This window comes from Chiloscyllium plagiosum, unplaced genomic scaffold (genome assembly GCF_037043375.1).
Source record: "Chiloscyllium plagiosum isolate Xiang-an unplaced genomic scaffold, Cpla_swu_hap1 HiC_scaffold_33, whole genome shotgun sequence".
NCBI lineage: Eukaryota > Metazoa > Chordata > Chondrichthyes > Orectolobiformes > Hemiscylliidae > Chiloscyllium > Chiloscyllium plagiosum.
In genome coordinates, this window is record NW_028270171.1 from 25,528,258 (window position 1) to 25,542,658 (window position 14,401).

The 14,401-nt window shown below is 41.4% G+C and overlaps 1 protein-coding gene across 5 annotated transcripts in view; it reads left to right on the forward strand.

The window, feature by feature from the left end:
* Positions 1-14,401, forward strand: part of LOC122542317 (ubinuclein-2-like) — an 84,339-nt gene that overhangs the window by 21,875 nt on the left and 48,063 nt on the right. For all 5 annotated transcript variants that reach the window (XM_087978373.1, XM_087978375.1, XM_087978374.1 and 2 more), the window contains 3 exons: positions 4,199-4,706; positions 8,340-8,410; positions 8,841-8,970. In XM_087978373.1, coding sequence (XP_087834499.1) covers positions 4,199-4,706; positions 8,340-8,410; positions 8,841-8,970 — 709 coding nt within the window. The remainder of the gene's footprint in view (positions 1-4,198; positions 4,707-8,339; positions 8,411-8,840; positions 8,971-14,401) is intronic.

The window sequence follows — 14,401 nt, forward strand, 5'->3', positions numbered from 1 at the left end:
AAAATCTTTACATCACCTAATCAAACTACGGAATAATTGTTAAGATACCTGTCGAATAACCCCTCAGCTTTTTTCACTTCTAGAGAAGATGACCATTGGTAATTATAACATATTAGTTCTGGAATCACCAGTGGTGATGGCCACTTTGCTGCTGTTCCACATGTAAGCTGAGTTTGTTTTAAAAGTTTAATTTAGATAAATGCAAGGTGCAGCATTTTGGGAAAGCAAGTCTTAGCAGGACTTATACACTTAATGGTAAAGTCCTATGGAGTGTTGCTGAACAGAGACCTTGGAATGCAGGTTCATAGCTCCTTGAAAGTACAGTCGCAGGTGAATAGGATAGTGATAGCATTTAGTATGTTTTCCTTTATTGGTCAGAGTATTGAGTACAGGAGTTGGGAGGTCATTTTGCGGCTGTATAGGATATTGGTTAGGCCACTGTTGGAATATTGCATGCAATTCTGGTCTCCTTCCTATCGCAAGGATTTTGTGAAATGTGAAAGGGTTCAGGAAAGGTTTACAAGGATGGTACCAGGGTTGGAGGATTTGAGCTATAGGAAGAGGTTGAATAGGTTGGGGCTGTTTTCCCTGGAGTGTCGGAGGTTGAGGGGTGACCTTGTAGAGGTTTAGAAAATTATGAGGGGCATGGATAGGATAAATAGACAAAGTCTCTTCCCTGGGGTCAGGGAGTCCGGAACGAGAGGGCTTAGTTTTAGAGTGAGAGGGCAAAGATATAAAAGAGAAATAAGGGGCAACGTTTTCGCACAGGGTGGTATGTGGAATGAGCTGCCAAAGGAAGTGGTGGAGGCTAATACAATTGCAACATGTAAAAGGCATCTGGATGGGTATATTAACAGGAAGGGTTTGGAGGGACATGTGCCAGGTGCTGGCAGGTGTGACTAGATTGGGTTGGATAGCTGGTTGGCATGGATGAGTTGGACCAAAGGGTCTGTTTCCATGCTGTACATCTCTATGACTCTAAAAGCTTATAAAATGATCATCGAATCCCTACAGTGTTAAAACAGGCCATTTGGATCAACTTGTCCACACCAACCCTCCAAACAGTAATCCACCCAGACCCGTTACCCTACTACTCTACATTTACCCCTGACTAATCCATCTCACCGACTCATCCCAGAACACTATGGGCAATTTCCCATGGCCAGTTCACCTATCTTGCACATCTTTGGATTGTGGAAGGAAACTCATGCAGAAACAGAAGGTTCAAACTCCACACAGATAGTTGCCAAAAGCTGGAATTCGAACCCGGATCCCGGGCACTATGAGGCAGCAGTGCTAACCATTGAGTTACTGTGCCACTTGTACTTTTTCCTAAACTGTTCCTATTCATCCTTCCCAATCATGAGAAATCAACTCATTTTGGGTTTTGCAGTCTTATGACCTATTGTCTGTTCTGAAATAAATAGGTGCTGATGCTTATCTTTTTTCAAAAAAAATTTAGTTGTAATTCCTACTAATTGCTAGTGGTGTTGTTGTCAGAGCATAACTTGTTTCAAACCCTTATGCTCCCATGCTTTTGTTAAAATACAAAACTAAAAGCTCTGTATCTGAATGTTCACAGCATTCATAACAAGTTGTAGAAATTGACACTGCACATTGGTGATCAGATCATGTGCATTTACTTCATTGTGGAGGTGTGGTTGTAAGGTCACAAGGATTGGGTCCTGAACATTGAGGGGTATATGACATTCCAGAAAAATAGGAAGCTAGGTAATGGTAGAGAGGAGTACTGTTCATCAAGGATGGCATCTGTGCAGTAGTTAGAGATGTCTTGGTTCAGGAGATCAAGATTGGGTGGAGATGAGAAAAATAAATGAAATAAATCACATTTTGAAGTGGGCTTCAGGCCCCCTAACAGTAACACAGTGTGGGACAAAGTATGGAAGAAGAAATACCAGGTGCTTGTGATAAAGGGACAAGCAATAATCATGGGTGACTTTAATCTACAAATGAATTGGAAAGATCAGATTGGCTGTCGTTACCTGGATATCTTTGTGTTGTTCTAAGAAATTATCTCATTTTGAAACCCAGGCAGGTTATATTAGACTTGATATTTTGTAATGTGGCAGCATAAATTAATGACCCCAGGGTAAAGTCATCCCCCTGGGTAACAGCAATCTTAATATGATTGCATTTTATATCCAGTTGGAAAGGGATTAGATTGGGTCTAAGACCAGGATTTTATATTTCAATAAGGACAACTATGCCGACATAAACCTGAGCTAGCTGAAGTGAACCAGACCACTAGACTAGGGGATAAATGGTGACAAACATTTAAGGGCATATTTCAGAATAAATATATCCCTACTACAAAGAAAATACCATGTAGTTATAGTCAAGTTTTTTTAAACAACTTTTTACGGTTAAATTTATGCATTCGTCTATAAGATATTACTTTTGAGTGGCTGAAGCTCATGCCTGTCAAAATTCATACTGTATCATTAGCAGAAGCCCAACTGATCTCTAAATGAGTAAAGAAAAACATAATGAATTCTGAAAACCTGGAGAGAAGCAACTGGCAGACCGTAAAGCCAGAGCAGAGGGCTGGCACACTCATAAATGTTGATCTGTTATCTGCGAAGAACTAGGGTTGACTTTTGTATGAGATGTATGTAAAATTCCAGATTTTTTGGCCAAAAATAGGGGGTCAACTCTTACATGAGATCAACTATTACTTGAGTATATATGGCATCCAAAAGGTGGGCCTACTATCCACGGTTAACTAACAAACTTGGAGAAAACATCAATGTGCAAAAAACAGGCAGCCATATGTCAGTTAGCTTGACATTTGTCATGGAGAAGATGTTAGAATCGATCATTAAAGACATTATAGTTGGGTGCTTCAAGAAAATCAAGGTAATTTGGAAGAGTTATTATGGTTTTATGATAGGGAAATCACATTTAATCAATTTATTAAATTTCTTTGAAGCGGTAGCACACATTGGGGAATGTATTGTTGATGTATTATACTTAAATGTTCAGAAAGTACTGTACAAGGTAACATCAAAGGTTATTGCAGAGTTTAGAAAAGTGAGGGCTGAGTTGATTGAAATATATAAAATCTTGAATGGTCTTACAAAAATGAATATAGAAAGGACATTTCCACTGTGTGTAGGGTTCACTTTGAAAATTAAGGGTCACCCTTCTAAAACAGAAATGAGAGGGGTTTTTTTCTGAGGAGTTGCTACTTTGGAAGTCTGACTCATGGTGGTGAAAGTAGAGTTAGGTTTTTGTTAGGCACTGGAACATGGAACTTAAAACACCTACAGGTCGGACATCACCTGATTAAATGGCAGAGCAACTCGAGTGGTCAAATGGCCTACATTTGTTTGACTTTGGAATATTGTGATGTTAGCAGACTGATTCATCAACACAAAAACATTCTTCTTGTTTTGTACTGTCTTATTGCCTAATCATATCTTTAAACAAATAATTCTTGGTCTTGCATCACCTGCAAGATGTGTACTACCAAACCCATTGAACTGTCGAAATGTTACGGCACAGAAAGAGGCCATTCAGCCCATTGTGTCTGAACCAACTGAATAAATCGGTTGCCCATTTTAATCCCATTTTCCAGCACCTGATCCATAACCTTGCAGGGTACAGTGCTTCCGGTGCAGATAAGGTTCCTTTTGAAAGAGTTAAAACCTAGCTGCTCCTGAAGTTGGTGAAATACACTGGCAAGAGGCTGGAAGAACACAGCAACTAGGCAGCATCGGGAGGTGGAGAAGTCGATATTTCGAGTGTGACCCTTCTCCACCTCCTGATGCTGCCTGGCCTACTGTGTTCTTCCAGCCTCCTGCCTGTCTATTTTGGATTCCAGCATATGCAGTTTTTTTGGCTCTAACCCAGAAATTGGTGAAGTAGTCTAATGCAACTGAGTGTCTCACTGTTTCATTGAGCAGTTAAGAGTTCACTGTATCCCTGTGCAGCTATATTCACATGCAGGCCAAGCTGAATGCAGATGGCAGGCTTCTTTCTCTCAAAGATTATCTGTAAACCAGTTGTGGGTTTGTGACAACCCTGAGCTTCATATTCATTTTTACTGCTGGCTGTTTAATTTTACTTTTTTTTTAGTTCTGCAACTGCTGTGGTGAAATTGGAATTCATATTGTCTGGATTTTAGTCAACTAACTTAATCAGTACACCCCATTAACATTTCTCTGCTTCCTTTCAGAGTGGTGGCCCTCAACGCTGACAAACATAAAAAGAAGCGGAAAAGTCATAGTGATGCCCTGTCGTTGGCTGAAATGCTCAAAAAGTTCCAGAAGGAGAAAGAAGCCATGAAAAAGCAGGAAATGTCCATGAAGCCTATACCTGCCCTCCAAGTCCCTGAGCAGGCAATAAAGAATGCTGCTGGTTCCGACATCAGTGTGACTGCCTCTGACCAAGTCTTTGCAATTCTGGGGAACTCGAACGAGAATGACTTGCTTCAGGAAGCTGCCAATGCCATGGAGTTGCTTGGTGACCTGGACATAGATAAGCTGCTAGCAGAAACGCCAAGCGGAAGCCCAGCCTCTGAAACCGAGGAAAACAGCAACACTGCAATGTCCTCGGGCTTCACTTTAGCGGCCCAAAGCCAAAAGCAGTTGGTTGAGTTGCCAGTGGGGTTACCTGTCCTGCTCGAAAAACAGATCAAAGATCTTAAGACACTATGTGCTGTACATTTGAACAATGAAACTCATGTAAGTACCTAGCTGGAAAATCACAGAGTCGCCTTTGGAGAGATCAGTTCCATTTTCTAGCTTTTAATCTCTGATCTGGAGGTGCAGTTCCTCCTGGGGTTCAGTAATATAAGGGTGAGAAGCTTTTAGTGAATATTGACTCAAACATGATTGGGTTTGACCTTTTTTAAAAAGAAATAGAGAGGGAACATTTGAAAGTGCATGGGTGAGAGGAAGTGGTTGTATTTCCATTGGAAGAAAATGGGCACAGAGAAACAGGAAGCAAAATTTGGGAAATAAGACCTGTCCAAATATTTCAGGAAGTTCCTATTTCTCAAGTTGTTCAACCATTTATTTTGTCATAGCAGAGTTCAATCCAATCCACCGTTTTTAAACAGGAATTATTGGAGAGTGATCAGGAATGGGAGGCCTGTCTGTTTTTTTTTTCTGTCCCATAACCTTCCAATGGAGGTTGAGGAGGTGAAATGAATCTAACTGCTGATGCAGTGCAGTGTCTGAAAACCTGGGATCTTCTGACCTGGGTGACAGTGTCATAGTCACATAGTCTTCAGAGGGACACCTTTTCATTTTTAATTTTCCTCTTGTTCCTTTGCTTCCTCTTGTGCCTTCTCACCACAGATACGCCTGTAGCTATCTGGCACTATCCTGCAAAGTGTTGTTCACATGTAGACCTAGATGGTGATTACCATTCAACGATAGGTCCCTTAGTAGCCCTGCCAGATCATGTCCTTATGCACTGAACACCATCACTTCCACTGTTTCCCTCCAGTACACTGCCCCAACTTGAATGTTCGCCTCCAATTCTTCATTGTCACTGGGTCAAAATTATGTCATTTCCTCTTCTGCCCTTGGTAGAGCACAATTAATACAGAAATGTTCCAAGCTGCTCCATGGAGGTGTAACAAAGAAAATTAGGTTACTAAAGGTGAGGTCAAGGGGTGACTTTTCAGGGGGATCTTAAAGGACAACAGAGATTTTCATAATATTTTTTTGAAATTCCAGTCAATAGGTAACAAACCTGGATGAGGCTCTAATAACTAGCTCAACACCACCACCACAAGGGCACTTGGGATGAGTAATAAATGCTGGCCCAGATAGTGATTCCAGGAGTGAATCCTAAAGAAAGGTGGGCTAAGGGAGGAGTGGAGATGAGCAATGTTAGAAGTGAAAGTATTGCATTCTGTTAATGGAGTGCAAAAAAATTGGAGTCAAGAATAGAATGCCAAGGTTACAAGGTGAATGATTACATTATTGACTGAAGCATCTACAGTGTGTTTTAGAACCCAGGGTGATGTAGGGCTGTGGACATTTTATTAAGTCCTGTGGTAAGAAACTTCTTGTCCACAAATAACTCCATTGGCCTAAAGGACATTCATTGATTTTAAAGATCAAACTTGTAAAGCTTTATTGGACAATAAAAATTGAAACGAAGCATTTCACTGTCTTTCGATGGCAAGAGACACAGGTTCAATGTGTGTCGGCCTGTCCCAAGATTCCGGAACTTCATGGATCTTCTCTTCCTTCTTCAACCTTCTCTCTTGACTCTGTAGTTGGACTTGCATTCATCACTTTCACGCAGTTCATTCCACACACAAGCCGCTTTGTGTAAAACATTGCCCCCATGTTCTTTTGAAAATGTTTTCTCACCTTAAAAATACTCCACCTAGTTTTGAACTCCACCACCCTAGGGAGAAGACCTGAGCTATTCACCTTATTTATGTCCCTCATGATTTTCTAAGCCTCCATAAGATCTCCCTTCAAACTCCTACACTCCAGTGGAAAAGCGTCCCAGTTTATCCAACCTATTATAACTCAAGCCCTCCATTCCCAGCAACATCCTGGTAAATTTGTTCTGATTAAACCTTCTCTAATTTAATAATACCCTTTCTATAGGAGGGTGACCAGAATTGCAGACAGTACACCAGAAAAGGCGTCACCAACGTCCTATACAACCTCAATATGACGTCCCAACTCCTATACCCAAACGTCTGAGCAATGAAGGCAGTGTTCTAAACACCTTTTTAATCACTCTGTCTCACTTATGTTGCAAATTCTAAAAAATTATGTACCTGATCCCCTAGGTCTTTCTGTTCTTCAAGACTACCCAGGACCCGACCATTAACTGTACATGTCCTGCCCTTGTTTGTTTTACCAAAACATAATACCTCTCATTTATCCAGATTGAAGTCCATCTGCCACTCCTCAGCCCATTGACCCAAATGATCAAGATCTCTTTGCAACCTTACTCTCATTTACTAACCATGCCTCCTTTATTCTCATCCAAATTATTTATATAAATGACAAACAAAATTGGACCCAGTACCAATTCCAGTGGAACTCCGCTGGTCACAGGCCTCCAATCCGAAAAACAATTCTCCCACCACCACTCTCTGTCTCCTACTGACAAGCCAATTTTGTTACCAACTGGTAAGCTCACCTTGAGTCCCATGTGATCAAACTTTACTAATGAATTCCTTCACTCAATCCTCATAGCGTAGAAGTTTGATTCTTTAAAGTGCCTATCCATTATTCGTTTGAAACCATCGATCATGTTTGTCTCATAGACAGAACGTTGAAGGTCATTACCGTTCACTGCGGATTTTTCCTCCCATTCCTCATCCCTCTGCCCTCCCCATCCAAACCCTTTAAAACTGTGTTCCCTGTGCTTGTCATCTATAATGGGAATGGTGTTAGACATTTATAATGACGGAACAAATTTAAACGTAAAAGTGAAACAGAATATTGCAAGGAAAAGTCAGTTGATTAAAGTATGGTAACACCTAACAGATTAATTGAGCTTCTTTTGAGAATCTATTTGATTTGAATAATGATTATGTTGTCAATGTTGTGTATTTTGGCTCTCAAAAAAACATTTGACAAAAATGCTGTATAACACATTTGAATCTAATCCCGGGATAACTTCTGGGGATCAGGGAGGAAGTGGTAGATAACAATGAAAAGTAAGGGGAAAGAGTTGTTTTGTATTTGTACTGGGAATGGGAAAAGGGCGGTAGCCCCTTGCATGTACACTGCCATTCTTTGCTTGATCTCTCTCTCTCTGTGTTTCTCTCTCTCTCTCTCTCTCTCTCTCTGTCTCTGTGTCTCTCTCTGTCTGTCTGTCTGTCTCTCTCTCTGTGTCTCTCTTTTTCTCTCTCTCTCTTTGTCTCTCCCTCTCACTGTCTCATGTTTTGTATGTGGGGTTAGGGTCTGAAGTACGCTGCCTGAGAATGGAGTCATGTTTAACTGAGGCATTGAAAAGAGTGTTGGATTATCTGAAAAGGAAAAATGTACATGTCTGTGGGAAAGCAATCAGGGGAGTCAAGTCAAGTCGCCATTGTCTTACCAGATCCAAATGACACTAGGTGAATTTCTTCAGTGGGTCAGCATAGGCACAGCTGGCTGAAGGACCTGCTTCTTATGCTCAAGTTATTTTATGATTTTATTAACTAAGAGATTTGTTATATATCACTCAGTGTAACACCCCTTTCTGTGGTTTGTCAGTCTACATATGTTCGACAGTTATTTACTGAACATGTACAATGAGCACTAAGCCCGATTCTTACTGAATGGCTCACACCCAGGCATGGTTGTGTTCTTTGGTTTACCTTTAATACTGTTACCGTGTTTATTCAGGCTGGGAAGGGCTCTGAAGGAGAAGGAAAGAAGAAATTCTTCACGCCAGATATTAACACTATCCTACTGGAGTAAGTATTCTGCTTTTCTCACATTTCTGTGATTAAGGATAAGACCTTTCTTTAAGCAAATGTCTGAGAAAAAATGGATCAACTTTTGGAATATAGTCCCCAAAACAGTGGTTAAGACCCAAGAAAATACTCTGTGATTGAATGATAGGAAAGGCTGTTTTAGTGAAATTGTGAAGGATCATAAACTGAAAGCAAAACTAAGGTTTATTAGTTTCCTAAATGATATTCCATTCCCTGTGTATACTCAAAATGACAAACTTCTGAAGTGCATGGCAACATGCTAATGTCCTGTGACAAGACTGCAAGATATTTAGTATGTTCCAATTTTGGTAAGAAAGTAATAGGATGGAGCTTTATATTATATGCTTCATTATTGATATATTGTTGCCGTTGTCATCGCATCTGCCTATTCTTGTCTGTCCTTGTACAGCATTGAGCTACAATTACAGGAGTTGAATGTGACAGTGCGCTCGGCAGTATACAGCTATTTGGCCTCTTTCTTGCCCTGCAGCAAGGACACCCTGATGAAACGTCTGAAGAAATTACATCTCAATGACCAGGTAAATAAAATCAAGAGCTAGTGTACGGAATTTGTTTTCCTGCTTTCCAGACATGCAACTTTGTACAGTGCAGAGCCATGTCCCAACAAAATACCCAGAGGAATATAAGTGGGACAAGGATAATATCAATCATACATTCCAGCTTTGATTTGTAATCTTTGCAAAGGTGAAGGATTCCAAGCTTTCAAGTGCAGTGTAGTAATAGAGTAACTATCCTGAGTTGCTATGCAGCAAGTGCATAAAATCTCCTGATTGTTAACCACAGTGGTGACTAGGTCAGAAGTGAGGTGACACTAGGTTATTAGTCCAACAGGCTTATTTGAATCCTAAGCTTTCAGAGCGTTGCCCCCTTTCTCAGGTGGAGTGAGAGAGAAGCACACAGGCACAGAATTTATAGGCAGATGGTGTGAGTGGAGTGTCGACAGGCCAAATAATAAGTCTCTGCAGGTGATCAGGAGTATCAGATGGTGTGAGTAAAGTGTCAACAGCTGAAATGAAAGCAGAGGGGTGACCTATAATCCAATTGAGGCAGAGAGATAATTACAAAAAATTAAAAATGAGGTAGTGCTGCAGACAAACCAAACAACTGGAATAACATCATAGGAATACGAGTCACATGCTGAAGGTCTAACCAAAGTGATAAGTAATCCAAAACTGTATAAACTAATTAATGTAGAGGGATTATAAATTATCATGATAATGGTGTCAAACCAGGACAGTAAGGAAGATTTTACAGATACAGAACAGTGTGGTGAGGTCATAAGTGGCACGATATGACCTTAGCATCACAATTGAGGCTGTCTTCGTGGGTACGAAACTTGGCTGTCAGTTTCTGCTTGGCAATTCTCCGTTGTTGTACAACTCGAAGGCGACCTTGGAGGGTGCTTACCCAAAGATCGGGGCCTAATTTCTTTGGCCACTAAAGTGTTCCATGACTGGGAGGGAGCATTCTTGTCTGGCAATTGTTGCGCAGTGTCCATTTACCCATTATCGTAGCATCTGCATACTCTCACCAGTATACCATGCCTGGGGGGAAGGTTGCCTGCAGCATTTAAGATAGACAACGTTGGCCGAGTCACAGAAGTATCTCCTGTATGCATACTGGATGGTGTTCCCATATGTGATGCTAGTATCCATGTTGATGATCTAACGTATCTTGCAGAGGTTACCATGGCAGGGTTGTGTGGTGTTGTGATCGATGTTATCCTGGAGGCTGGTAGTTTACTGTGAACAGTGGTCTGTTTAAGGTTTGGCAGTTGTTTGAAGGCAATAAGTGGAGGCATAGGGATGATCTTGGCAAGATGCTCGTTGTCAGCGATGACATGTTGAAGTGTGTGAAGAACATGGCGTAATTTCTCTGCTCCAGGGAAGTACTGGACGACGAAGGGTACTCTAGCGTATCCTGTGTCTGTCTTCTGAGGAGATCGTTGCAGTTTTTTGCTGTGCCATGTCAGAACTGGCAATCAATGAGATGAACATCGTATCCCTTTCTTATAAGGGCGTCCTTCAAAATATTTAGGTGTCTGTCGTGCTCCTCCTCATCTGAGCAGATCTGGGTATTTGCAGGACAGCCCATAGGGGATTGCTTCTTTAACATGTTTAGGGTGGAAGCTAGATAAGTGCTGCATTGTTAGGTTATCTGTGAGCTTGCGATAGAGTGAGGTACTGAGGTGTCTGTCCTTGATGGAGATGCGTGTGTCCGAGAATCAGACTGATTCTGAAGAGTAGTCCGTGGTAGGTCTGATGGTGGGATGAAACTTGTTGATATCACTATCTAGTCGTTTCATTGATTCTTTGACATGAGTCCAAAGGAAGAAAACATTGTCAATGTATTGGTATATAGTGTTGATTGGGGGGTCCTGTGCAGCAAAGAAGTCTTGCTCAAACTTGAGCATGAAAATCTTGGGTTGCATATTTAGTCCCCATGGCTGTTCGGTGTGTCTGGATGAAGAACTGTTGTGGTCGAGGATGAAGCAGATGAGTTGTAGGCTGGCATCTGGATATTGAAAGTTATTGGTGTTGAGTACTGAGGCTGTCCAGTGATGCCGTTGTCATGGAGGATGCTGGTGTAGACTGCCATTTTGATGAGGAATGTTTGACTGGAGTTTCTGTAAGAAATTTGTACTGTCACAACAGAAACTGAGGGGTTCCTTGTACAATAGGTTTTAAGATGCCCTCGACATAGCCAGCGAAGTGCTCTCATAGGGTCCTGTTGCCTGATACAATTGGTTGTCCAAGTGTGTTGGCTTTGTGTAACTTCAGAAGGCAGTAGAAGTCTCCAATGTGAGAAGTATGTGGGATGAGACTGCATAGGATACTCTGAACGTTTGGATCAAAGGTCTTGATCAGTCTGTTGAATTGACCGGTGTGTTCTTTAGTCGGATTGGCAGGTAGTTGTCTGTAATGTTCAGTTCAGTTGTCAGTACGCCTCTTTGCAGTAGTCCGTTCTGTTCTGTATGATGGTAGCTCCTCCTTTGCTGGTTTGATGACAATGTTACGATTGCTATTGAGAGCATGGACAGTGTGGCATTGTGCTTGGGTGACTCTAAGAGACCCAAATACTTCAGGCAGGTAAATAGTGCCTGTTTCCAACATACTGGGGAAGGGGTGAATTACTGATTATGACTGGATATAGGTTTACTCGCTGAGCGGGAAGGTTCATTTCCAGACGTTTCGTCACCCTACTTGGTAACATCTTCAGTGGGCCTCCAGGCGAAGCACTGTACGTGATTCCTGCTTTCTATTTATATATTTGGGTTTCTTTGGGTTGGTGGTGTCATTTCCTGTGGTGATGTCATTACCTGTTCTTTTTCTCAGGGGGTGGTAGATGGGGTCTAACTTGATATGTTTGTTGATAGAGTTCCGGTTGGAATGCCATGCTTCTAGGAATTCTTGTGTGTGTCTCTGTTTGGCTTGTCCTAGGATGGATGCGTTGTTCCACAGAGGAAGGACACCACTTCGGCTGGGACAACACATCCATCCTAGGACAAGCCAAACAGAGTCACGCACAAGAATTCCTAGAAACATAGCATTCCAACCAGAGCTCTATGAACAAACACATCAAGTTAGGCCCCATCTGCCACCCCCTGAGAGAAAGAACAGGAAATGACATCTCCAACCCAAAGAAACCCAAACATATAAATAGAAAGCATGAATCACGTACAGTGCTTAGCTTGGAGGCCCACTGAAGATGTTACCCTGTAGGGTGGTGAAACGTCTGGAAATGAACCTTCCAGCTCAGCAAGCAAACCTGCATGCAGAACCTCAACCTGAGCTAAAAATCTTCTCAAAACTCAGACTATGACTGTTATTTATGCTATGTTGCAGTTTTACCGGGGAGGGGAGGGACACCTTATATCTCCATGTGTAAGTTAGTTGCTGAATATTGAGCTCCATCAGTCACGTGGAAAGTATAACAACGTAAAAGCACAAAACAGACCTCTTGTATCTCTTCCTTAGTATAAGTTGTGGATGAGTATAGAATTCTTCCATCAGTGAGGGATTTATATTACGGACAGCCCTTTCCTGATCATTACTTCTGTGAAATTCATACACCGGAACCAAGCAGTGGAAGAAATGTTTCACTCATGACTTAATGGGCCACATAGCCAAAATTTGCAAACCACTAATGGTTCATTGACCATTGTTTCAGTGTTCAAGCATTATCGACAAGCAATTAAAACACATCTCCTATCTACAGAACCTTAGTTCCTCTCAATATTGCTATTATTTACCTTTACTCACTATAAAATTGTGCTAAGATTATAGTGGAATTTTTCTACATAAACCCCTCACTCTAATTATTTAAGTGTGCTCTATGGCTTCAAGTTTGTATCTCCGACTACCTTGGACAGTGCTGGTGTTCCAAATAACTCTCAAGTTGTCCACTTTGAAAATTGCCTTAAGTGTTTTATTAATGTAAGTGGAATGAGAGTGCTAGCTAAATACAATGCCTATGATTTTTAAGTGGTCTGAGTACATTGCTCTGCTTATTTTAATCTTGTTAAATCTGATGCCTACATGTGGTCTCCATGTGGAACACCAGATGGATGCGACTACAATTTGGATGTCCGGTTGGAATGTGATACAGCTAACTTTGTGGATGACACTAATATCAGTGGGGAAATAATTTGCAATGAAGGAATAATAAATTTACATATGGATGAACAGATTAGGTGAATGGGTCGAAATTTGGCTGTTAGAACTGAATGTGGATAAGCATGAGGTTATCCATTTTTGTTGGAAGAGTACAAAGGCAACTTACTATCTGAATGGAGAGAAACTTCAAAATGCTTCAGTGCAGAGGGATCGGAGTGTCGTCATGCATGAATTGAAGGAAACTAGTAAACTAGTATGCAGGTAGAGCAGGTAATGAGGACAAATTAAATTTTGGCATTTGTTGCTAAAGATTGCAGTATAAAACGACTGTACACGACATTGGTGAATCCATATCTGGAGGGCGACGTAGATTTTTGGACCCTTTATTTGAGGAAGAATGTAATTGCATTGGAGGCTAGTCAGGGAAGGTTTACTAGATTAATTCCAGAGAAAGGCTTGTCTTATGAGGAGAGATTGAGCAGTTTAGGAATATTCTATCCGGAGTTTAGAAGGATGAGGTGTAACCTGTTTGAGGTATATTGACAAGATTGAAGGGAATTGACAAAGTTGACACAGAGTGGATGTTTCCCCGTGTTGGGCGTGTAGAACAAGATGCAGATTTTTTAAAAATGATGAGGAATTATTTCTCTGAAAGGTTCATGAATCTGTGGGGTTCACTACCCAGAGTGCAGCCAGGGCACTGAATAAACTTAAGGAGGAGATAGACAGATTTTTCATGAGTAAATTTGTCATGGGAGCTGGCAGGAAAGTGCAAATGAGGCCAAAATAAAGTCAGCCATAAACATATTAAATGGTGAAGCAGGCTTGACCAGCTGAATTGCCTATTCCTGCTCCTGGTTCTATGACACAGTGTGTAGTATTTTTCATCGGAAGGTTTTAAATCTGAACCGTGCGCGAGGGACCTGCACATATGATACAGGCTGAAACTGTAGTGCAGTACCTGTTGCACTGTTAGAGATGTTGTGTTTAGAATAAGCGAAGAAACTGATGAAGAGCTTATGCCCGAAACGTTGATTTTCCTACTCCTCGGATGTTGCTTGACTTGCTGTGCTTTTCCAGCACCATACTCTCAACTCTGATCTCCAGCATCCACCCTGTCAGGTTAAGTGGTAGATCCCACAGTCTCAATCAGTAAAGGTGAATCGTAGAATCCCAACGGTATGGAAGCAGGTCATTTGGCCCAACAAGTCCACACTGACCCTCCGAAGAGTATCCCACCCAGACCCATTCCCCTACCCCTATTATTCTACACTTCCCCTGACTAATGCACCTAACCTATACATCCCTCAACACTGAGCAATTTAACATGGCC